The 27472-nt window shown below is 35.9% G+C and overlaps 1 protein-coding gene across 45 annotated transcripts in view; it reads right to left on the reverse strand.

Annotated features, from left to right (window-relative positions):
* GPHN (gephyrin) overlaps window positions 1-27472 on the reverse strand; it is a 272981-nt gene that overhangs the window by 125591 nt on the left and 119918 nt on the right. For 44 of the 45 annotated variants that reach the window (XM_014869451.2, XM_088167164.1, XM_088167166.1 and 41 more), the window contains exon 4: window positions 5072-5164. In XM_014869451.2, the coding sequence (XP_014724937.1) occupies window positions 5072-5164 (93 nt within the window). Of the gene's footprint in view, window positions 1-5071; window positions 5165-13986; window positions 14177-27472 lie in introns of all 45 variants that reach the window. The other variant, XM_088167162.1, reaches the window with a different exon arrangement.

Here is a 27472-nt window from a genome sequence, read left to right on the forward strand (position 1 = left end):
TAAGCACCTTTGTTGATTAGATGCATATGGCAAGGTTTTGTAATGCCAACCCTTTAGGAGCAAACTGGGTTGGCAACAATTTTCTAAGAACTATGAAGGCCTCAAAAGGTCTGATGGCAAATCATCCACACACAGCATATACATACAATAGCTCACCACAGAAATCAAACTTAACTCAGAGCAAGACCTCCATAAGAGATATGAAAAAGCTACAGTTTTAAAATAAACTACAAAAATATTTCCTTAAAATAGCTATTAAATTGGAGGGTACCTGGAGTACTGAAGGGTGAAAAACTGAAACATTAGCCTGAGTTATTAGAGAACTTACAATTTCATATTATTCCTACCACAAAATTACTTATGTCCCATGTGAGATGAATCCTTCATTCCTCCACACTATGGAGCCATTCTGAAGTGACAGTCTGTAAAATGGAAATTATTTTTTTTTGGTCCAGTGCCAATAAGAAAATATTGCTGAGGAAGAACAGAAGTAGTCCTACATCCACAACAAACAATAATAAAAATCCTGCTGCTCTGGAAAGGCTGTATTTGAGCCAGGAAGGACAAAAATCTCCTATATATCATTTCTAGTCTAAGTTTCTGCCTATTAAATGGAAATAGTTATTTGAAAAATTTAAGTCTGAGTGGACTTAGGTTACTTTGATGAAATGTGTGGCTGTGAGAGTATGGCTATAACATGACTGTCCTATTGTGTCATAAATATCTTATTTCATTAGAAAGTTTAAGTGGAAGCAAACAAAACACATGAAAACTGAAAACAATAGAGATCAAGAAGGTTTCCAACATTACTTGAGACAGAGAAATGGAAAGATATAGATACTAAAATAGTCTGCTAAAGTAAAATGGAATATAAAGAAAAATCCATGAGAGATACCTCAGACTATAGGGAAGAGCCAAATGATAGAAAATTTGCATTTGGCCATAATTATAAAAATACTGGTGAAATTTTGAACTGAATATAAAAAGACATATTACAGAAGAACTGAGACATGCTTCTATCCAAATATGGCTTCTGTGTGGTATATTTGGAATATTTTGTTTATTCTGAGCATTATTTTTCAGAAACATTGACAAATAGAAGGGCGTTCCAGAGAACAATGATTTCTTTTCACGGGCCAGAGAATTCTGATGAAAGAATAAATAAGTATGCATTTCTTTTCAGACAGAATTTTAAAAAGTATGTTATACATACATTTTATAAATACATTTTAAACCAGTCCATAAATATTGAAGACTATATATAGCAAGAACTGAAAGAAACATTCATAAATTTTCCAGAACACGCAAAAAGTAGGAAGACTGTAAGGAAATAACTGTCTGATGTTACATGCTGGAAAACAGCTCTTTTATGTTTTTTATAAAGTATTATTTTAAAATCTTAGGGCTCAAAATTACCTGCAGTGTGGATGAACCACTGGCCAATACACATTGTGACACAGTTCAAGAATGCCTATGCCCAGCTGAGGACAATATGTTGATTTCTACTGTTGTTATCTAAGTACATAAAATTGGTCTCATAGATGGGCAAACCAGACTCGCACAGAATCATGCCAGGGACAAAGGATAAGAAAGCAGCTAGAAGACTGTTAGGACACAAACAAGTGAATTTTTTGAGTGTACAGTATTGCAAAAGAATAAATGTAAAAATACAGAAGACAGAAAACTGAGCAGAGGACCCATATACATGAGATGTTTTCTTTCCCTTTGTACTGAGCAACAGCAACAGAGAAAATACATTAATATCTCAGAAAGATTCCTAGCAATTGATAAAAATGCTGCAACATTATTTAATTTTTTTCACAAAAGTTAATGTATATCGTTATCAACATTCTGTAAGAATTACCACTGAAGTATTGTAACTTCAAGAAATAAATGTTTGCATCTGGAAATAAAAAATGAAAGTTCCCTAACTAAATTAACTTGAACCATGCTTGGATCTCTGTCTAGCAACAAACACTTTAAAATCAACAAACAGACTGTATGAGCAAACTCCAGCAGAGATTTAAAGACTATTTCCATAAATTATATGTAAAATTACATTGTAATAAAAAAAGCAGTTGTATCTAAAAAATCAGGCTTACACTTCAGTTTGCATTTAGTACAAATGCAAACTACCAGCAACTGCCATAATGATTAAAATTTCCAGCATTCACCAGTAACACCTATTACACACACTTACATTCAAATTCAGCCATCCATTGAGTGAATTTGTTTTTTTAAATACCCACATGCATTTCATCACTTCTAGTTGTGTAGTCAAGAAAGTGAGGGATATTCACACTGCTTAAGTAAAGTGATCTTCACCCCTCAAAATGTGAATTGTAGGAACTAATTCAAAAGCTCCTCTCCACTAGACCGAGGCTATAAATTTAGGGATTGGAGACACTCAAGGAAAATCAGATATTGTGAATATTCCTAAAATCTTCTATTCCATTACAAGAAAAAATATTATTGCACATCCCTGAAACACCTGCAATAACCTGGAATGGATGTGATATAGTGTTCAAAAGGCAAAGTGAGTGGGGAAACGACTAATTTTTTGGGATGCTTAATTAGATATTTCTGAGGTATCAAGAAGCCATTTTTAGCTACATTATGCTAAGCACTTAATGTCAATTTTATCAATAATTACATAATTCAATTAAGTCTTTGGGTTGCAATTATTCTTGGGAACTACCTTTATTGTGTATGTACAATAGCAATTATATATCTGTACTAGAAAAGAAACAGAGAAACCTGATTTCTAATCCAAAGTACAGGAGAATTAAGGAGGTATGTTTCAGGCCTGAAACCTACCAGCAGAAGGATGACTCAACAGACTACTGATGCTGTTCTAAGGAAAAATAGTAAAACATATTCCATTATGAAATCTAATTCTTAAAAGTTTTAAATTAACATCTTAAAGATGACATCTCAATAGCACAATACCACGATCACATCCTTTCATTAGTGCATGATCAGTTCAGTGATGAGAGTGTGCTGAACCAACACCATACACACAAGGCATGAAAACCATTTCCCACATCAATGCAAGTTTTCCTAAAGGCTTGTTTTGCACATTTCATGTTGACATAATAAATTTTCCATTTTGAGTTTTCTCATTGACCCAAAAGACATAAAACATGGGGACAAAACCTAGGCTTCTTAGTATGTTTTTGGTATGACACATACTGGCAAACTGATTTTCTTCCCTTCACAACATTTGTTTGAATGAATGATGTAATGAATCCTATCACAGGAACAAGGCTTGTCATCACCACTTTGTAATAAACCTGGGATTCTATATCTCCACTGTGATTTAAATTAATCCAATTTAATTAAGTGAAAAGTGAGTAAAGACTCTTCTAGATAAGTTCTTTTTAAATATGGGACTAATTTGACAGTCAGAACACTTGTTTCTGTTGTGATCAGTCCAAGTCTTGCACATCTCTTATGTTTCAAAACAATGCAGTTTTTCTTCAGTACGAGTTATTCATGATTTTTATATCAATGTGTTTTTATTATACTGAGACACAGTAACAACTCAGATAACTTTCAGAATGGCTTACACAACAAAACTGATGAAAAAAATCATCCCTGCCGGTGTTAATTAGTTTGAGTAACAGTGTAAAGAAAATACTAGGTGTTAATGTGCAGAGTTCTCATTCATTTTTTGTCCCAAATGCAGAGAATCTGTAGCTAATTTTTTGCACTTGCTACAGTGCTTCGTCTGGCACTGCTGCCTAGGCTTGACCCTGCACAAAGGAAAATTGAAGCAGAAATTAATCCCTGCTTCTACACAGGCCTGGTAACACAACCTTCAAAAGCATTATGTTAATTTGCAAGCAAGAGACAAATTTAACCAACTCACTTTCCCTTGTGGTGGCTTTAGCAAAGTGAATAATCTGCAAAATCAATTTGGCTAGGTACCACACTGTGTTCATCTTAACATTGTTCCCATTTCCTGATACACAGACTGCCTCCCCCAGGTTTTAGTTACTCAAGGTTTCTGGTACAGAAATCTAAAACCATCAGAAGTAACGATCAGTAGCATTTAGTTTACATGTTTCTCTGGTTACACAAATGTTATACAATAAATTAAAAAATGTTTTTAGATTCCTAACAGGAAAAGATTTTTGAACTTCAGGCATCGACAAAACATTTTTAAGTAAAAAGCATTGTAGATATGCTAAAAAGAACTCAAATCAACCTGAGAGTCTAAGAAATTGAAAACATACATGAGTAGTTAAGCGAAATCTACATATGTTTAATTATGCAAATAAAACACAACTCACTCAATCTCAATTCTGCCCTTTAGCAAACATAATCACACCAAATAAAATATATGATTTTAAAAGCTCATGTTAATCTAATTTGGAACCATAAATACCAAAATAGTTCAAGAACAATCACACAGTCATTTCACATGACAACTCATGGGCATGAGGTCATTAGGTTAAGCTTCTCATTTTTCCCCCTTCCTTTAGCTCCATATAAGTGTAATGTAATTTCCTGAGCAACATTTACTGGTGCAGATTACCTCCACCTCTGTGCCCGTTTAGATTTTTTTGACAAATCCGTAGTAGCTTTGCATGGAATTGTTTTCCCCTTCTGTCTGCCTCACTCTGTTACCTATAATGCAGTAATTGTCAATGCACTATTCTGCAAGGGACAATTACAGGATCTCTCTTATCCCACTCTTCCTTGCACAAGACACAACCAAAGCCATGCAGGATTTTGCTTAGCACTGTTGTACTGCAGTGCTAAGGAAAACTAGACCACAAAGCCATTAGAATTTTGTTTTGTAAGGGAACTGGAAAACCATTATATTATACCATATTTTAGTTTGAAAATCGTTTTGGGTCAGAACCCAAGGTCAGTAATTCTTTTGTTCTATATTTTCGATTACTTTTTTTCCGATTCCAAGTTGAATAGAACTTGACCTGTCCAGAGATACTGCGAAGTTACAGAGGAAATTGAAAAAAAACCAACAAAACAAATCACCTCCCTCCTCCAGACTCATGCATTTCTACACCAAAGGGCAGATTTTTCTATTCCAGGACTATCTCACCTCTGGAGTGACATCTCGTGGTGCAAACCCTGTTCCTCCGGTTGTTAAAATCAAATTAAGTTCCTTTTCATCACACCAATCTATCAGCGTCTCCTGAAAGAGAACATGAATCCTGTCAGATCTAGCAAGAAATGGCTACCTCAGATAATACCTGAAGACTTGAAATGTCTTAAAAACAGAGACACACACAATACAGGTAATTATAAACCACTCATGGCTTTTTATACAAGCATTTAAAACCACTATTTATAACCAAGATAAGACAGAATAATGCAAGTATCCACATAACATTATTTTGCATATGGAAACTGAAATTCAGTTCTCCATCTCTTGACCTGAAATGGAAAACAAGAATTCACAATTAATAATTTCTATCACTGTTTCTTTTCATCTATAGATAAAATATTCTTTGATACACATTAATAGAGTATGCACATTTAATTTGGATTACATCATTGATTCTTGTTACAGTGACTTTGGTTTCCACGCTGCACTTTTTAATAGCCTGAACAAAGCAAGAACCACACATCTGTAAGCTTTACTACCAAAAGATGCAATAATGCACTTGCTGCAGCAGATGATGATCTATAATCACCTTTCCTACATTCCCCAATATCTCCATAGCAGTGCATATACCCATTCCAAAGCTGGACTAAGAAATCTGTCATGTAAATTCAGTGACTTACAACACTGGATAACTCATGATACTACAGAAATATTTAATTTGATTTGCATTCGTTTTAAAAATTACTTTTAAAACTGCTTTTCAAACTATGATAAAAAATTGACATAAGCAGAAACCGTGTTTAATCTCAATGTGATTAAATCACTTATCCTTCATACTCGACTGTGGGCCAGCACAGCAGGAGCCTGTCTGCTTGGAGTGCAAAATAAGCTGTGTTACCTTAAATACACTCATTACATAGTAAAATATCCATCTGCACAGATCATATCAATTACTGAGACAGCTATCCTGATTCTAGCAAAGAAACAGCATTATTTGAAAATTTTTAGGGTAAATGTAAGTTTTGGGAGTATTACATTGGAAGAATTATTGGATTGGATATTCTTTTAAGGAAGAAATACTTTTGGAGATTGTTGGCTTAAAGCTTATTATTTATCATGAAATTAGCTCTGCAAAATATACTGATTTTAAAACCTTAAAATAAAACTGTCTGGAACATTTTAAAAGCACAACCAATTTAGGTAATCCTCAGCTGTATTTTTGCAGGCTTTATACTGCTATGCAACTTCCATTTAACAGAAGGATCATATACAGACACTTAAAATTAAAAATTGCAACTAGAATAAACCTGTGTCTGACTGCAAGTCCCACCACGCCAATACATCCAAAGATAACTTCAAGAAGTGGCAAAATCAAAGGTTCTGTCTTTATTTCTCATTTTTTTACTCATTGCTTCCCCTTTCTCTTTTGTATTTTCTCTTGTCTTAATTAAAATAAATTTCATCTTTTTACTCTCTTTGGAGAATAACTCTCTAATTAATTGGGTTGTAAGAGAACATACCAGAAGTTTGTTTATGAACATTTCAAACAAGCTCAGGAAAGGAACAAGGATAATGCCTCAAACCCACACATAAATAAATGAACTAGTAAGTATGGCTCTTGTCTTACATTTTGAAAAAAAAAAAAAAAAAAATAATTACGGTAGTAAAAAGGATTTTAGGTCTTAAAATTCTTTGCTTCAATAACATCGTTATGCATTAGGAAAATTATTTCAGTGGTATCTCTACCATATAGAAACCTATTTGTCTTGACTTAAATAGGTACAAATTTCAGAGAACACTTTGGAGAAGTTCAGTGTTTGGCAAAGTTAGACCTTAATATTGCACTGATTTTAAAAATTAATACAGTCAGGGTTTGTTGTTTTTTTAAGCAGAATTTATCTTTAGATAAAATAAAACCTGCCAAAGTCCTTTTAACAAGAAAATAGATCCTTCCTCTGTTCTCATTTTGCCACAGTTCAGTAATACTCCCATAAATGGTGGGGGGAAATTCATGTGATATCATACAAAAAAAGTTTAAAAAATCAATATCCTAATTCTTCAATTAAACTCAATTGAAATTGCAAATTAAGCAATAATTAAGTGCCTATTCCTGCTACTCTGTCAGTGTACCTAGGCAGACTCCTGGATAGAATTCTCCACCAAGTTCTAGTTAGAGTAAAGAAACTTTCAGGCTTTCAAGTAGAAGACCTTTAACTATGAGGCAGTAAGTTTGGGTTTCATTGTATTCATTGTAGAAGTGCAAATTTATCACTTAGATGTTTTAAAACCATGGAAAAATACCCAAGGCTTATATTCAGCTTATTTATTTTCTCTCTACCCCAAAAAACTGTGTCCCACAAAATATTCTCATTGCTGTAAAAAACATATCTAAAAAAGAAAGCCCCGCACTGATCAATTATGAACAAACTGTGGACTCGGGCCAGGTTGATTCTGTACTGGCTTTGCAGGGAACTGAATTTTCTGTGTCTTCAGATGAGGATTTCTCTAGGCAAGTGACCTGATATTTGGTTTTACTGATGCTATACAGGCAAAATCATTATATAACATTTCAACCAAAGAAAATTTCATTTACTATTTTTATGCATATTTCTCCTCTTCTATTGTTTCACTGATGATAAGCTTTCAAGAGAAAATGGCTAGGTCAACAGATTATGTAAAGCACTATTATTTCATTCAAGCCAATGGAATGATGCTGATGGATACAAAATACAGTAGCTGGCTCTGAAAACAGACCAGTAAAATTACCACCAAGTTTTAAAAAGCCAGAACAAAGCTACAGAACTCCGGGGGAGGGAAATCAACCAATAAAAAGCTCAATACTTTTAACAACTAGTATCCCAAATTAAACTTTATTAGATATTTTCCAGGGTCAAGGTATATTATAACAGAAATGAACTCATTACAGACAGGTTTTTCGCAAATAATTTTATTTCAAAAGGACACAACTTGCTCAGATTTCACTGAAGTCCTAGAATAATTATATTTATTATGTCCTTCTGGTGCACAGAAGTAAAATGCCAGGCCAGTTGTCTCCTTAAGACTTAGATTACATCTAGTTCCCTGTCCTCTTTACCTAATTCCTCATATTTTCTCTTTTGAATACATTTAAATTTCTCTCACTCAAATGAGTAGGAAATCCTCAGGTATAACAACCAACCTGTTCCCACCTCTTGCCCCAAAAACTCTTGCTTCTGTCAGCTCCTTCTCTCTCACAACCTGGAACTACTCTTTGGACTTCCCATGCACTGCCCAATATTGAAATTACTTCAATTACAACACTACTGATCAAAACCTTCATGATCTGTTTAAATTTTCTCATGACCAGCGTTAACTTCAGTGCAGAAAAATCTTGCCTCATTTTTTCTCTGAGTTCTTAGCCTTTCACATGTAAATTCATTGATTTAAAGACCAATAAAGATCATTACCTCATGGAAAAAAATGCCTACAGTGTGTGACACAGTGAAGAGACTCTATGTTTATGGCAGGTACAGGCTTGCAAATTCATAAAGGTACCACCACATCAGGAAACACTAAGGCCAAAAGCTGTACAGATGTATTTTTGTGGCACCACACCTCAGGTAGTGCTACCTGACATGTCAGTCAGTGAACAGCCTGAACACTCACAGACATTCTTCCATTTTAAGGAGGTAACTTAAGCATCTCCATGTCCAAGATGAAACACTGTCATTGTTGCAATGAGCTAGCCACAGGTTTTGGTAATTTCCTTTTATATTTAAAACTAATTCTAGGGCTCGGGCTTTTCCCTACACCACCCTGCCTTGATCTACAGGGTTCAAGAGAGAAAAAATACATCATGCTTTAATTTGGGAGGGTTTTCCAGCAACTCCTCATGATTATCATTAAGTATTGTTGCATTTCTAGTAACTCTTCCTTACTAATAATTTCTGTGGGATAATGCCCCACCAGCACACATAAGAGACCTGATCACAGAACCCACAATTACAATGGACAGGAAAATGAATTGTGTGCCTCCATTAATTTACCATCCTTTAATCTCCATGCAAGTGAACTGGAAAAACAAACAGGGATTCCTTTCTGGAACATGAGGAACAATGCCCTGATCTTTGGAGATAACTAAGGATTGTGGATTACTTATCTTAGCCAGAAATTTAAACTTGAGACAGGTTGCAAGGCTCCTCCAGTCCTCTTAGTGCTACTGTATGGTGATTTTCCACACAGACATTGAGACTATGACCCTTAACTGGAGAAGAAATACTACAAAGCACACAAAAATGGTAATTGTGGATCAGATTAAATGCCTCCACAGAAGAGCTGAAGTTCTGATGACTTTTCCTTTTCTATGATGCTACAGTCTATGGTATGTCTTGCCTTTTTCTATTGTCCTATTTTTGCCATCACTCTTTGAGAGTGTGATAACACTCCCACGTGTTTCTGTTTCCAAAATTACTAGAACATCTTCCTTCAAGTCAATATTCTAGTGCTTACACTTAGATAAATTTGTATACATTTTTCTGATCAATACATAATTTACTTCACAATATAAGGATTGTAAAAATAATTCTCAATAGGCATACAGTTTTCACATACCATAGCCACTAGAACATGACATGCACATTGTTATAACTTAAAACATCCAGAAAGAACAGGGAAATGCTAAAAGCAATATAAATAGGGCAGGTTTTCATAATGAATCCATACACAAATCCTTCATTCTTTATTCAGTATTGAAACCAGTTAAACAATTCTTAATCCTACAGTTAACAAAGATGTTTGGCATTTTGACACATGCTAGATTTTTCCAGCAAAGTGCAATCATGAAGTTATTTCACCTTATATGCATCATTAATCACACGGTAAGTAAAATACCTAAAAGTTTAATTTAAACTGCTGAACAAATATAAGTGTTAAATATGAAATTTAATTATGAAACAGTATACATTTATTTACATTGGACTTTGAAATGTAGGTAAGTCCGTATAAGCTGGTTTACAGACATGCATGCTATGCAGAAGTATTCTCAAAACAACTTCATGTGACTTAAAAGATCACTGTGGTTTCCAGGACAAACTACTGATAGTGTTCAGAGATGCAGAAGCCTGTGTTCTCCAGAACACATCTCCAAACTACAAGCTTTGTAAAATTATGTTAATTCTCTATTTGCAAGCAAATCCTGTTTACTCTAGGAAAATACATTTTTAAATGCTAGGAGAAACATAGAACAGTATGTTTTTAAATGTATAATAAAAACTTTCCTTTAGCAATCTAAGTTAAATAAAAAACTATTCATATATAAAAAGCCATAATAAATATCAATCTATTTTTCTTTCACACTTTTTGGGCTCAAGCTTAAAGAGTGTACAAGATAAATTTAATGTATGATGATTTAACATCATCACAATGAAAAAACTGTAATGAACGACAACATGGGAAAACAGATCAAAAAAGAGCAAGTCTGCATAGTCACAGACTTGCTACGAAAACTGGATGCAATTTTAACCACTGAGTTTCAGGAATACAGGAATTAGCACATTAAAATCCCACAACAACCTTTACTTAGTCATGTGGCTTGGACAGCTCCAGACCCCAGCTCACAAAGGATTAAGGCTGATTCTGTGACAGGAGAGGGCATACACAACTGAATGAATCAGAGATTCATGTCACAGCACACAGTGCAGGAGGAAAGAAGAACAAAAGGTAAAAGTAACCCATTTGTTCCTCATTATATTATTCAGGAGTTTGACTGTTCTCTATTCAGTGGACCATGGCTTGTCTATAAATTTAAAAAGGAAAATCGTATACTGGGGACCATGCAAGAACACAAATAACCATAAAGAAAAGAGTGGAGTTCAACATTAAGTTTGAAAAAGAGGTAAGGTCTTTGAAATGTTAGTGTATTCTTGGAATTAATGTCATATATTTTTTCCCTACTTTTTGCAAAGGTTTTATTTCTTATGCTCACCATCCTTTACTTATTGTTCAAAAGCTTCCATGAAATGTGGAGGCCTGAAGATACTCATGTGTGGAGCAACAACTTTCCAAGAAATCAATCTCAAAATGATTTAAGAATTTCAGAAAAATAAACATTAAAACGCTATGAAAACATGCTTGATGTTTTCTATTACCTCCATTCCTTTTATCCTTTTCCCACCAGCAGAAGGAAGAAAGTAAGAGAAATGTTAGGAATATGTTCAGTGTAATCACTGTAGTAAAGAGACTTGGATGAAATGCAGGTATGTATCTCACTGTGCCTAAATAGAGCTTTTCAAATTTTGAGATTTTACAGAACATAGTAAGTCGTCTTTCGAAGATTCTATAGGTAAATTTGTAGTTTCCAGCATCACAGTCATGTTGCAGTTTTTATAAAAATACTAAGCTAATGTATTAAAAGATGTCATAAAAAATTAACTATTTTATTGAAATGCAAAACTAAAGGAGAAATGTAAGAAAAATGTACTCTATAAATGGCTTACTTTTTAAATGGAAATTTAATTACAGGCATTTTCCATTTCAAGTAAATTGCAGCTATCAAGTATTTCAAGGTTCAACATACCTATGCAGTCTGTAACATAACCTTTTTAAAAAGTACTTAATGTCTTCTAAAACCTACTATTCACGGTAATTAGCCCTAAAACAGAGGAAAAAAAAAAGCAGACACTGAAGTGCAGTCATCAACAGAGTTCATCTATTGCAAACAAGTAAGGGAAGTCTAGTGGAGAGATGTGCAAACACTGAAGTGTTTGGTCAAAGCGTCATGACTGGATGTGTCAACACTTTTAAGAGCTGAGAATGGCAAAAGAATTTCTAATTATTTTGATGGAGAGAGGTAAAGACAGTAGAGGCCATGTACAAGGTTGATTTCCTCTCAGAAAAACAAAGATTCTTATTTCAAGCTACCTACCTTGACATACCAGTCTTAGTATAACCAAGAAAAACAGTGAATTTATTGCATGCTTTAATAAATTGCATTAAAAACTACAAGTAGATCTAGGTCAGAACAAACCATGCACCTGCATGCACATAAAGGCACAAGACCCTTTTTCCTTCTGTACAAAAACCTGTTCCCATCTAATGCTGGTGCCACTGGTATCCTCCTAGAGTCGTGCTAGGGTTACTCACAGGAAAGGAATGGGCACTTAGCACAGTTTTCTTCAGATGCTTGGAGGAAGAGATGGAACTTAGAATCAGAATTAGATTCTTTCCAAATGTGTCTGTGTCTACAAAGAACTTGACTGTTGACTCTGTATTTGGTGGGTATATACATAAGTGGGAGCCTATGTGTGCATGTGCTCATCTTTATTTAATAAAAATGTATTAGCAAAAGCACCAAAGTTCAGTGTGCCTCATTTCTGCCATGCATAAAAGGCATCTCTATAAAATATAATATTTACTCACTAAAATAAGCATTGCAGATTTATAAAAATTCTGTTTTTCTTAAGAATTAAAATTTTTAAAAAGGCATAATGTGTCCTTGCCAGTATCACTTTTCCTAGTGAGGATCTAGAGATCTAATGTGTATATATATGTTTATTATTCCTACAACAATATAAGCTAAATAGCAACTGGAATGAAAAGGAAAAAGAAAGCATAAAACAAGAAAATTAATCCATTACTATTTACTAACAACAGATAAACAGAAACTTTCTCTCTTCGTTTTTCAAATTTTTCAAATTTTCTTAAATTTAAACACCACTTCAGAGACCTGTTATCACACGAATAAATGCTTTGTTTTAGAGTCATAAAGTTCAGATTACTGGGCACAACAAGATGGTTTTTTCCACATTTTCTTCCCCTTTGCATACATACAGTGTTCATCTAAGGTTGTTTAGAAAACTATTTTCTCTGGGTTTTCTTCTCAGAATCTGCAAAGGCAGCTTGATATTACACACAACTCAGTAACTTTCTCAAACTAGAGCTCTTCACAATATTTTATGCATGTGTACCAATATCTACGGCACATGTATCTCATGCACCACAGATCAGAAGCTTCAGCAAAGTTTGCAGGCTGTAACCAAGCCCAGATGAGCTACACCTTAATCTTGGAGAAATTGCAAAGTGACAGAAAAACAACTGTACATTTCTTTGAGCTGCCAAGGCAACATTAGCTGCTACTAAGCCCTAAGGAACTTGTAAAAGCACATCCACCATATTTGCAAAGGTGACAGGTATCAGAGAGCTCACAGCACAAACGTCTCAGAATCATATTTCTGTAATAGCCTTCAACTCATATAACCTGCCCTCTGCAGAATGTGCAGACAGGGACAAGTACATCTCCAGTTTAAGCTAGGTCATACCCCACGTCTGCTTGTTTAATTGGCAGGAAGTGTAGTGAATTAGAAAATTATTACAAGGCTTCTATGATTAAAAAGAAAGAAAACCACATGAGGTCAGCTATGGAAAAAATGTTTCAACCCAAATGTTGGCTTTCCTGCAACTAAGAAGTTTTGAGGATCAATGTACTAGTATAAATATAACTGATTCTTACAGAATCCAGTTCCATTTCTAGCCTCATTTTCTAATAGTAAATACAATCTTACATGTTAGTTTGCACATTTACATAATTTTTTTGGCACAACTTACAATTGAGAAAGACATTATTTAGTTTTATTTTTAAAATTATGTTACAACTTATATGATCTCAATTTTTTGTGTAGCTCTCAACGGAAATGACAAATTAAATAGAATGAAGTTATTTAAATATCTAAACAAGGTTAGGATGGGGGGAAAGACAAGAGGTGAAACCATTAGAGAGGCAGGAGCTCCTCAGTGCAATGCAGTTTGTGGTATAAATTTCCCCCCCGTATTGTATTGTTCATGCACATCATTCATAGAGTCAATGAATGAAATCGGTTTTAAAAAGAAAATCTACTGCTTTACCTGTGAGAATACAGTAAAGAAAATTTACCTACCAATGAACAGCTGCAGTACTTTGAGACACTTAGTCCATACAAATACTCTAAGAGTGGGTGGGCTGGTGGCCTGCCCTGGAGTGTCCCGGGAGGGCACTCCCACTCCTCCCCTCGTCCTGCTGGAGGCATTGACACACAGGGCAGAGTGCATCCGCCACCACTGCAGTTCCTCTTAAATGCACAATCAAACCTGAAAGAGATTCAGAAAGAGGGGAAAAGCAGGTAGGAGACTAATGTACATGCAGACTGTATCTCTCAAAGAACACCAGTTACTGATGAGTAACCTTTCTTCTTTGAGTCTGCATGTACATTCCCACAACGACTCACTCTGACCAGTTACCTTTGCCTTTTCCCATGCAGGAGAAGGCCTGAGGACTTCCACAAACAACTGCAGCATCACTCCACTGAAGGCTGAAACAGCCCTGGATCCTATTAGACTAAGGCAATGCTGGGTGAAAGCAAAGAGAGAACTCCAGGTGACCTTACAGCACATGTCTAAATACCATACAATACAGATACTAAGTTTGTCCAGAGCTCTAACAGAATTTGGTTTGGCCATATGAAGTTCCTTGAGTCCACTCAGAGACAGAAAGCCAACTGAAAAATCATTGTGTGAAGTCATCCAAAATTTTTGATATTCCCACAGTGCAACAAGAAAAGAAATAAACTAGAAACCTTGGACCTTTGAAGAGAAATTATAAAGGCCTTATGAAATCAAAAATATAAAATATAAAATTTAATCAAAGAAGCATAAGATCTGGAAATGAAGGACTAATTTTCTTGCCACTCTGGATCTTCAGCACCACTTCAAGAAGGACCATAGGATGACTGAAGAACAGGCACTCTGCCCACATACAAGTAGTATGGAAAACAGGAGTTATAAAGACCCTTATACTTCACTATACACTAGCTGGCTGAGAAAACTGTCTCCAAAAGTACCACTTTCATAGACACAAGCAGAAGGAGTAAGCAGAAGTAAGAATTTAAGAGCTCAGAAAGGGAGAAGCAGCCACTGTAATACAGTGGTTTTCCACTGCATGAACAGTGGGAAACTGTCATCAATCATGAACAATTCAACACATCCTGATCAGCTGTTAGGAAGATGTGACTTGTGAAATGTGTGAATATCAGTGCACTCAATCACAGAGAGCAAGCTGATACCCTCACCAAAATACAGAAAGAAATCAAAGGAACTACACATAACATACATTCAGAGAGCTGAGATCAAGGCAGCAACAAACATGCCATACAGACAATATCATTTTCTCATAGATTATGCATGCCTAGATTATACTTTCATGCTACTACCTATCATTACTCTGGAAAGAAGCAAAACTGACTACCCTAGAGATTGATTCATGTTTTGGCTTGGGAGTCCCAAGATTGCCACGGACTGAAGAACAAGGGAAGAGCTAAAATATGATGTCTATGAAGGCTACAAAAGAAGTTTCTCACATAGCTGCTTATGACTATGACTACTGTCAGGACATGGTGAAACCGCAAAATAAAAACCCCGCAGTTTTGTCTTTACTGAGTATTTCTCTTTATGTTTGCCAATTGTGGTAACTTACAATCAATACACCATAAAAAGAGAATAATTTTACAAGCCTAATCCAGATAAAATTGCTGTATGGCTCTATTAAGCCAGGCATCTGTATAACATGCCAAAACAATGAGTATATTTTAGCACAACCACAGGCAGCATTACAAAAAAATGCTAGCATTCTAGAGTACTGAGAAACAAGGCCCTAACAGATAATAGCTTTCTCCTGAGGTGAAACCACTGCCATTTTGTAGCACATGTAAAGGCTATGGTCTCCTTCTTATTCAAAATGTTCTGTATGTCTAAATAGTAAAATATGGTATTACACTTCACTGTATGAAAAACGAAGCCTCAATAATGTCTGAGTCTATTAGTCCAAATGATCAGTGTGGGGAAGAAAAGGCAGCATGATTTAGGTGCTCACAAGCTCCTGAATTCCAAGTACTGATACTGTTCAAGCCAGAATGGAGTGACTGTGATTACAGACACTGCTTTTTCCTAACCATAACAGAATTAAGAGTATTGGTAGATAAGCACTGATCTGAAATGCATGGAAATCAAAAGATATCCCCCTACCAACTCAGATGCTCTTGCCCTCTAGAGAAGACATTTTAATTTCTGGATGTAATGATAGATTATTAGTCTTTGGTGAATAATATTGTCAATACAACTGCCTATTTAAATATGCAGAGAAATTGCTGTTACGAAGATATGCCAGCAGAATTTGAAGATCCTGAAAATCTGTAACAATTACGTCAAGCACAACAGTTCCATGGATGAAGTAATTACATAATGGATGTATTTAGTACCTCCATGCTTGCTCCTACAGTGCACTATGATGGTGCCATTTACTAAAAAAATCATTGTTCTGAATATCAGTGTCTGGATCCAGAACAGCACTCTGATACTGCCTGGTAACTTTTATTAGAATCATAGTATATCTTAAAGATGCTCCTCTTGCACAATAAAGAAGCCAGCCTAGCTGGCATCTCTACATATTTGTAGTGGATCCTCCTACCAGCTGAGAGATTTTAAGATTAGTATCTATCATCTATATTAATTCTCTAACATCTCTTTACCTTGCCTAAGATGTTTTCATTCAACCAGTGCATGTACAGGCCAAGTGGCCTAACAACTAAAGCTATGATCTTACTGTGATCTATGATAGTGTCAATTTAAGATGGTGAATGACCTCCTACGTTAATAATCAATTTTAGATTCAGCTTCCAGAAAATAATAAAGCATCAGTAAAGAAGATCCCTCACCCAAAACAAAGAAATGTCCTTTAGTTCCCTAAATATAAGGAAGATGTGGACATCCTGGTCGGATATATTCTTGTGATAGGGATAAATAAGCAACAAAGAGAAAGGTATATGTGACAAAAGAAAGATGACTGGAGTCTTCTGGATCTGATTAGATTGTCTGTACTTCTCCATTATCTGTTGAATAGGAGTAATCCTGGAGACCCTGAAGATGATTTTCCAAAGTGATAAGGAAAGCATAAAAATCAATTGAAATTATTTAATGGTTATTAATGCAAAAAACATGTTAACAGCTGTTGAAGGCACTATTAAATGAGTAACTATTATCATTACAGAAAAAAGATTTTTACCTATGTGCCTTGGTTGCTTTTTTTAAAGACAGAGCACAATAAAGGAATAATAGAATGACTAGTAATAGGCTGCCTTGCTGATTAGGTTACTGCTTATTCCTAAACAAGTGTAGGCATCCAAAGAGGAAAATGTAGAGAAAGAACCTTTCTGCACTTTCAGTCTTTTTGCAAGACTGAACCAAACTTACAAGACTGACTGAATTACTGAACTGGAAAGGCCATTCTCTTCAAAGGGAAAACATTTTCAGAATTCAGTCCATGCAGACTCTCCCTTATAGGCCCAAAGGATTATAGTTATTACGTAATACTGGGTGAAAGCTGTTACCATAGAATTTGATGATTCCATTTCCATTGCAGCTTGCAGAGGTGTCTTAGCATTAGCCAATCCCAGTGCAATCAAAGATTTCAACTTTTATACTCAGGAGAAAACGAATGCAGAACAATTCGTATCAGAAAGACCTCTTGCCCTAAGAGCCGAAAGTTTTGGGCCATTTCTCTTTTGGAACATTTTTTAAAATGCTCATTTTTTCTTGATATGTCCTAACAACAAAATTGCTTGGAATCAGGTAGCAATAAAAGCATTCAGAATCCTAAAGAGATTTCAGAATCACCTTCCAACTGTTTCTGCAGCTGGTACAAATGAAACTAAAATCTGCCAGGGTACTAAGGTTGTTCAAACATGCCTTCATAGTGTTGGAAATCTCTCAGGCAAAATAATATATAGAATCTCAAACAACATACAGCACTTTTGAAAAAAAAATTATATTCTAATCCTCATTGTTTCTAAGGTCCTAAATTCTTGGAAATTATTTTGTGCTATAAAGAAAGATATGTTATCACTTTATTATATGATAAAGATTATATGTATATAAAAATAAAACGTGTATATTTTTCTGAGCCAACTAAGCTGGAGACAACTTTGTAGGAAGTCTTGCAAATGTGATAAAGTTTCTGCATATGGAGCAAACAGAAGCCTAATAAAGCAAATGCTTCACAAACAGATCTAGCTCAACCTGGTCTCATAATGTTAACAAAGTCACGAAGGTTGACTAAGACATGAAGAAAGTTCATACATGAAAAATACATGAAATACATGAAAATAGTTGGAAAGGATAATTCTAAGCAGAATCACTTATAATCTCTTGTTTTTCTAAAGACATATGCCAAACTTTGCTGATTAAATAATAAAATAAATCAGAATGAGAGAAGCATAGAGTGCTCTCTCCTTACAAATGCTTGCAGCGACTATATTGAGTCTCTTGATTGCTGCAGAGATTCAAGAATCACCTACACAATCTTGTGCAAAGCAGGGAGTCTCCAGCACCCCTTTGGGCGTTCCAGTGCTCAGTCACCTGCACAGTAAAGAAACTCTTCCTCATGTTCAGGTGGAACTGCCTGTGCATCAGTTTCTGCCCATTGACTCTTGTCCTATTGCTTGGCACCACCAAGAAGAGCCTGGCTGTTGGTGATGGAATCCCATGCAAATTAAAATCAAAATGTAAGAAATAATCTAGATATAAAAAGTCTAAATATAAAATACAAAAATTTTGGTATCAACGTTTCGGTGAAGAAAAAACACAGTGATGCAGTGCAATAGTTTTTAGTTCCACAGGTGTTGTTTTTCTCTTCCTACTCCCCCATGTGAGCTCCCTTTTATTTAATTTCTCTACAGATAAATCACTGCCTTCCTTAGGGCCTCTTGCTAATTTTGTAACACACAGAATATGTCTCAAGCATTTCATGCATATGATTGTGTTCAATCACAATAAGCAACATACATTGGTTTTCCATCCAGATTCACATCATCCTGAGCAAACACATAAATTTGCTGGGCCTTTAGGGTTAACATTCTCTTGTCCTAGTCTTGGTAAGGATGCCAGATGTTTTGCATCATTCCCACACAAGGCTCTATCCTCTGACACCCTCCGTTCAGATGCTGACAGACATTGATGACATCCCTTTTCAGTCGTCCCCTCTCAAGGCTGACCCAGCCAAGCTCCCTCAGCCTTTCCTTGTAAGAGAAATGCTCCAGTCCCCTCATCATCTTCACAGTGCTTCACTGGGCCAGCTCCAGGAGCTCCCTGTCCCTCTTGTCCTGAGGAGCCCAGAAATGGACACAGCACTCCAGGTGAGGCTCACCACATCTGAGCAGAGGGGCAGGATCTCCTCTCTCGACCTGCTGGCCGTGCTCTTCCTAATGCAGCTCAGGATCCCATTGTCCTTCTTGCCCACCAGGACACACTGCTGGCTCATGGACAGTTTGTTGTCCCCCAGCTCCCCCAGATCCTTCTCCACAGAGCTGCTTCCCAGCAGGTCAGCCCCAGGCTGTGCTGCTCCATGGGGCTGTTCCTGCCCAGGTGCAGGACCCTGCACTTGCCTTTGCTGAATCTCAGACAGTTCTCTGCCCATCTCTCCAGCCTGTCGAGGTCCTTCTGCAGGGCTGCACAGCCCCTGGGCTATCAGCCACTGCTCCCAGCTTTGTGTCATCACTGAACTTGCTGAGGAGGCATCTGCCCTTCATCCAAGTAATTGAGTGAGTTAATGAATACTGAGCCCAGTATTGAACCTCAGAAGACTCCACTCGTTGACAGGCCTCCAACCAGGTCCTGTGCCACTGATCAGAACCCTTCTTGATGAAGCATGAGTAATTTCTAGAGGTAATTTCCAGAACTCATGGAAAGCCCTCTGGACTAGTAGTATTTGTTTGTTATTTTAAAGATTTAAGAAGACACACATGGCAACCTTTACCAGAATCCAGAGTTATTTATATAGTTCAAAGAAGAGTTGCATAAGAAATAATGAGTCTCTTCAACTGTTTATCACCTGCTTTATATACCATTATTCTAACATATGGTCTGTTACATGAAAATAATTATATAAGTGATTTTCGGTTATTTAATTGCAAACCTTACCTTTCTGGACATGCTCAAATCACATTACAGTCAACTGCTCAATGCAACTTAGAATAAAAGGCTTCACTGCAATAACTAAAAATAGCATACTGCCCCTTTCAAAGAGTTGTATCATTTCCCACACATCCTACTTTGGGGATTATGATGCATGCAGTATTATGTTATCTCTGGACTACTGCTTACCCTTGCAGAGACAATTGCCACTTTAGTGCTGGAGAGTGATGAAGAGCCTACACAGGCAGCACAGTCATACAGAGAATATTTTCAGTAAGAGAGAGTAGGTGGCATTAGTGGATGAGGGAGATAGGCAATACATTTCATCTGTGAGCAACAACTGGGCAACACCCTCTGGAAATCAGGGACCACAGACTGTTCTAGTATTTCTTATATTGTAGGAGGCCATCGTACATCAAGGAATTAGCAATCCACATAACAGTTCCCTTGAAGCCCCCACGGAAGGCTGCCCTGTGCTCTATGTTCAGCATGGTTCTCAGCAATGTGTCATGCTGCACAAACCTCTTTGGACAAAGGACAGACTCATCCACCTCACTGTAATGGAGGAGTCTGTAGGCAGCTCCATTTCAGTACCACCAGCATGGCTTTCCTTTATCTAAAAGAGCAGCAAAAATTTCTCTTGAGTGGAGAAATCCATCCACAGATTGATCTGATGCTGCAGGAACACACAGTTCCCAGCATCTGAAGGGAGTAAGATTTATTTGCTACCTATATTCCTCCTCTCCCTTTGCTTTATGAAAGCAGGTATTTCACTCAGCTATTTGTTGTCAGGCCTTTCTTACTGAGATGCAGAAAGAACCTGGCACTTCCCTCTCTCTTGCTTTCTGCCCCAGTACAGAAAACACACACACACACAGAGACACACAGAATTCTTTTTTCATTTCAAGACCCATCACTTCTGACTACAGGAGAGGCCTTTGCTTTTTTTTCTTGCAATTACTATTCGTTTCTGTCCTGTAAGAGTTCTCTCTCCAGGCCCATTAATACTATATTTGAAAACATTAAAAAGAAATAAAATTTTTTTTTCTTCTGCTAAGAGTTATAAATCTGTGGTGAAATAGCAGGTCTATCAGGAATCCAATAATTCTATAGCAGCAATCTTCCAAGAGCCTTTACATTTGCACCAATGAATCTGTGCACAATATGTTGGTTTTACAGCTGTAAGCATATATACTGATCAACTTGAAAAAATCAAGCCAATTTTAAAGCCACCATAGCCATTCCTTCCTAAATGTCAGAAATCACTTAGTAGTCCCTTCAGTCTTTAGCTCCTGTTTCAGCTTTCACTTCTGCCTAACTCCAAAAGCAGATATATTAAGCAATTTTTGTCTGTCACCCAAATTTCAAAATATCACCAAGAAAATATAAGACCATTGGCTACACTAAATATATTTTATTTGAATGAACAGCATACAGCTTTCTACACTAAAAACCAACAGCGATAAGACTTTTTATTTCAGACAGCAATTTATCTACCAATTTTTTTGATCTTGGGAAATTCGAATTTCCTATATTTTTGACACTTAGAGAAAAAAAACCTAATAAAACCCATGATAAAACTGAGGCACAGGAAAATAAACTACCACTTCAATTAAATATACTCTGTTGAAGGTCTTAACTAGCAAGTTAACATCTGGCCATCCTAATTTACAGTACTGACAAGAGAATACTATTTTGCTTAAGAAATAATTGCAGGCTAATAGAATAAACATATTTCACACCTTTGGGCTCCTTTTATTATAATGATGTTTTTGTAGGGAGGTATTAAATTTCTTTCTGACCTACTTGTACAAAAACATTTAATCAGTAATTTCTGTTCTTTGGATAGATTTCAGTGTCTGACCGAGGTCTGATAAGAAAATGTTAAATTCTTTTGCAAACTCTATACTTTGGATGTTACCTTCAGTTCCCTGCAGATAATCTACAATGGCAAAGAACAAAAAAATCAGGTTTCCATGGGGAGTTTTGCATGAGAGAAATACCAGTGATCTAGAAAACCATTTAAAATTAACTGTTTATACCAAAGTTCCAATTTTAAATTGATTTTTTAAAAATTTGCATTACTAAGATGTTATCTACCCTGTTTGCCAAAGAAACTTGTTATTTGTCAGTGGGCTTGATGCATTGCATCTTATTCTTGATTTTGAAACCTACATTTTGAAGTGATTTAAGTGTGACATTAAATATGCAGTCAGAGAAAGACTTGTGCTCCTTGTATTAATTTGAAGAACAAGGTTGTGACTACTGATGCTGTATCCAAAGACAGGCAATGAAGTTGGTAAAGGGTCTGGAGCACAAGTTTTTGATGAGGTGCTGAAGGAGCTGGAGGTGTTTAGCCTGCAGAGAAGGAGGCTCAGAGAGACCTTACCATTCTCTACAACCACCAGAAAGGAGGCTGTAGACAGGTGGTATTTAGTCTCTTTTCACAAGTAACAAAAAATAAACAAATTACATATTTATGTCATATAATAAAAAAATTATTACATAAGAGGAATGGCAGCTATTTCAAGTTCTGCCAGGGGCGTTAGATTGCATCTTATGGAAAAATTTCTTCCCCAAAAGGGTTTCCAAGCATGGGAACAGGCTGCTCATGGAAATGGTAGAGTCACAGTCCCTGGAGGTATTTAAAAGATGGGCATGTAGATGGGGCACTTGGGAATATGATCTAATGGTGGCAGTGTTAAGTTTTACAGTTGGACTTGAGATCTTAAAGGTCTTTTACAACCTAAACGATTCTATGACAGAACAAATTCTTAATTAAAACCACAAGAAAGGATAAAATTTGAAAATAGCTCATCACGTGTTAATTTCATGTTTCATACATATTCAAAATGCATAATTACAAGGACAGTAAGAATATTGTCTTTGGTTTTCTTTCCCTATTATTTAGCCATTCTCAGAAGGCAATATAAGTACTTAAACATATCCAATAATCTTTTCATTGGTAGAGATATAGCACAGTGAATTTAAAAAGCATTTCCACAAAAGCTACTCTGAAATTAGCTATTTATTCTACGAGTGAGGGAAAGTATTTTTTTTTTTTTTCAATTTGTACAATATGAAATTGCCATGGTGTTAGATGAACTGCAAAATAATCAGCTGCTTTTCCTGTTGCAGAATTAGGTCTCTGTTAAACTACTATTTCTCCAAATATAGGATTGATTTTTAAAGAGTTTAAGATACTAAAATTGTGCAACAAAATACTGAAATTCAAAATATTCTGAATGTGTGCACGCATATTAAAATCTTTATGCTGTTTCATATAAAACATTAAATATAATGACACATTGTAAAAATGCCTGACACCCAAATACATGAGGTGTGGTTCAGTTGTTTTAGCAGAAGCAAAATGGCAAATTTAGGGAACTGTGTCATTGTGAAGAAAGCTTCATGCCTGTATATCAGCTATTGGCTAATTAGTCAAAATGTTTGTACTAAGAACTTTTAATAATCAGGTCTGTAGCAAATATTTAATCCCCAGAAAACTCAGAATTTTCCATTATCTGTGAGATTCGATTCCTTAGCTCTTTTGCTGGGTGTCTCAGAAGTCAACTCTATAGTGTGTATCATGTTTACAAAAGCTTTACTTATACTGAGAGCATACTACTTCACAATTTATTTGGGTTTTTTTAATTTTCAAAACATAACAGTACCTTTGGATTTCCCCCCACAGAAGCATTCACAGTTTGGAACATTATTTAGAAGCATTTGGAGCTTTTGTATGTAAAGCAGTTCTTTATAGCTCTCTGATTTTAAACTTGGTCATCTTTCCTTCAAAACAGCCTGATGATAATTGTCTGCTGTCATCTAAAGCCTCTAGATACTCTGTAAAACTCAAGTGTTAGCTTCAGTGTCCCAAATGGCAGTCAGCTTTATTTTTACACATTGCCTGTTTTATATAGCATTATTCCCTAGAAATACTTATTAAAATACAGAACACATTCCAAATACATAAAGAAGGGTTGTTTTCTGCTTTGTTAAAGAAGGACAACAATTTTATAACATCTTGATCTTATCTTCCTAAGGCATCCTCAGATACATAATTTCATTTTCCAGAGTGATATATCTTACATATTCTCACTCATGTTAAATTATGTTCAACTATCAAGAACACAGAAGAACCCTTTAAAATGTCAGAACTGAGAAGCACAAATTTCCATAGGGGATCAGCCTATTTGTTAAAAAAGAGGTTTATGTCGTCATGATACTGAAGCTACTCAGTACTCAGAGAAAAAGTTACTGCATTTGTAATTTTAAAATCAAGGGTATTTTGATAGAGCATAACAGTAACAAAGCAGGTAATAAATAATTAGAGAAAATAAAAATGACATTCTATGTAGAAATGTGGAAAGGGAGTATATGTGTTACCTTTGCAGTCTTAGGATCCCACCTAATGTTGTCATAATGATGAGGCAGCTGAAATTGAACACAGTCCTTTCTGCCAGAACAGTTCTAGAAATTTTTGTGTCTTTTTAATAAGAATGTATTTTAAAAAGTGAAACTCCATTCCACCTTTACTGAACTTGGAGGACTCAATGGAATTCCCTCCCTTATACCTTTCCTTTAGGACAGCTGAGTCACAGAATTTCTGAAATCCTACTATAATTGAAAAGTATAGAATCAGTATTACAGTAACTAACATCAAAATTCTACCTATTTTACCATGGAGGAATCCAGAAAATGAACATATCAAAACTACAGGGGAAATGAAAACAAAAACATCGAACTTAAATCTTACATGAGTCTTTAATTTGAAAGGAATTGTTTTCTTTGCCTAAATAGGCATGCTAAGGCCTAAATTTGCATGCTAAGAAACACTTCTGTAGTGAGCTCAAAGATAACCCAGAAGAACAAATATTGTGACTTCAGACACAACAAATTACTTTATTTATCTTGCAATATCAAAACATTCTGTTTGGTAAAGCACATAATCTTGCACCCAAATATATAATACTACTTTTGTCCAGTCAAATACTTATTCAGTGTTTTCTACACAGACCATGGCAAAACTAATTGACTTTTGTTAGAACCATAGTTCTCTGAGATAATTTGTCCATATCAATCCCACTTCCTTAGGAATCTGATGCCTCTGCCCAAGACGCACTCTGCTCTTGTGTCTGTCCTCTTCTTACCTGGTGGCATCACTTATTAGCTCCCTTAGGTAAAAACCATGAAAAGAAATAGTTCCACAAACTAATGACCTTACAAACTAAACAGCAGATAAAACATAGTGGTTATCAATGTTAATGGACACAATAAGGCTTTTTATCTTGGAAAAAAAACAACTAAAAACAGAGGAAGCTCTTGGGAAAGATTTTTTTAATCATGATACAGAAGCAAACTTCAGGGGAAGAATTTCTTTCAGCCTGATAACGTATCTGCTGAACTTCCTTCCTTAAAACTTCCTTGCAATTCAGTATTTTCAATATGGAGTAGACCAATGTCTGAGGGAACTGGGGTTGTTTAGCTTGGAGAAGTCTCAGGTGGAATCTTACTGCTGTCTACAATTGCCTGAAAGGGGATTGTAGGAAGGTGGGGACAGGTCTCTCCTCACAGGTAACAATGACAGGACAAGAGAAAAAGGCATCAAGTTGCACCAGGAAAGGTTTAGATAAGTTATCAAGCACTGGAGCAGACTGTCCAGAGAAGCAGTGGAATCACCATCTGTGGAGGTATTTAAATGCTTGGGGCACTTGGGGACATGGTTTAGCAGAGGACTTGGCAGTGCTGGGGTTGATGTTTGCACTGGATGATTTTTGAGGTCTTTCCCAACCGAATGATTCTAGGATCCACAAGGAGTAGTAATGCAAGGAGAAAATATTAGAATATACATTATTGGAGGATAATGTTCCAAAATCCTTTACTGTTGAGATAGATGATCAAACCATTTGGAGACCACTGGTCTAGACCACTGTTTGCTTTTTTCTTTGAATAGTCTGCCAGAAGGGCTGGGCACTCTCTAAGTACTTAGCTCAGACAATAGAGTTCCACTAGTAACAATGGTACTGTATTGTGAATTTCACATTTGCAACCTGACAAGCTGTGTTATGGGAATACATGAGCTGGCTGGAGGCTTGGAATGAAACTACCACAGCCTGTTAGTACACAACAGCACTTTTAATACCTCTCTGCTTAACAGACTTTAGTTCATATTGCAGAGTAGCCTTTGATCATGTGAACTGGAATCCTTTCAGATAAAACTTATTTGGAAGATGGACTTCAGCAGCTTGTGTAATCCACTCCAGCTGTTAACAGGCACACAGAATAATACTAGAAGTAGTTTGAAATAAAACATATCAAAGAACACATGATGTATGCTGGATCTCCAGCACCACAGGCTTTACTTTATAGATAGATGCATTTTATTGGTTTGTGTGACTTGGTAACTCAGATATGACTCAAGATAGATGTTGAGTTCTTGGCACCAAGGACAGGGTGGCTAGGGCTAAGGCAGGCATTTTTAAATTTGTCTGTACACTTGGCTCTGATCTTATTTTGCTGGAAGACATCCATTTCTGGAAGCCTTTAGGACATCAGTTAAGCCAACATTCCAGCTCTGTGCACTATCAGAGATGAGAAGAGCCACTCACCCAACATATTCAATAAAACATAGAATCCACTTAAAATTTTTCATTTTACATCAGTGCTCAGATACAGCTCATCAGCACAAAATCTCATCTAGACCAATCTTGTGCAACTGATAAAAGAAAGCATTTGAGCAAATAAAATGTCTCTAGCTACAGTTCAACATGTCAATACTTTTATACCATTCCCTTATGATGACTCGTTGAAGGAAGGTTTTGGTTGGTTTTCTGTTAAAAACATTTAATATTTCATATTCTGTTTTAGACAGTGAACCTTATATATGACAGGGTCACTATTAGGAACAGGGCACCACAAAAAACCGAATTAATGATCAGAGAAGTTGAATGAGGTGCAATCACACAGTGAAGTACTAAGCATCACTCTATTCATACAGTTTACAAGTTGCATATCACAGGGGGGCTTGTGTAGTTTTTGGTGTCTTCCTACTATGGTTTCCAATCAAGTATTAAAACACAACCTTAAAAATAATCTAAAAACATACTATAAAAGCAAAATAAACTACACTATTCTAGCAGAATTACCTGCAGTCTACCAGTTAAAAATCTTTTTCAGAAAGAAATGGTGTATTAAAGTAGCTTCTGATAGAGAGATGACTGCTGTGTGTATTCTTTCTTTTTTTCCTTACAATCAGTGCATTATCAACCAAGAGAAAACAGATAATCAAAACTTTGGCACCTGCTTTCGGGCAGTATTAAATTTTGCATAAATTAAGAATGAGAGTTAATTTTAAAAATGCAGTATAAATAAGGAAGAATGTTTATCCCGGTCTCTTTATCTGTTTCTCACACAAAAGTGCTT

Source organism: Sturnus vulgaris, chromosome 6 (genome assembly GCF_052056855.1).
Source record: "Sturnus vulgaris isolate bStuVul1 chromosome 6, bStuVul1.hap1, whole genome shotgun sequence".
NCBI classification, from domain to species: domain Eukaryota; kingdom Metazoa; phylum Chordata; class Aves; order Passeriformes; family Sturnidae; genus Sturnus; species Sturnus vulgaris.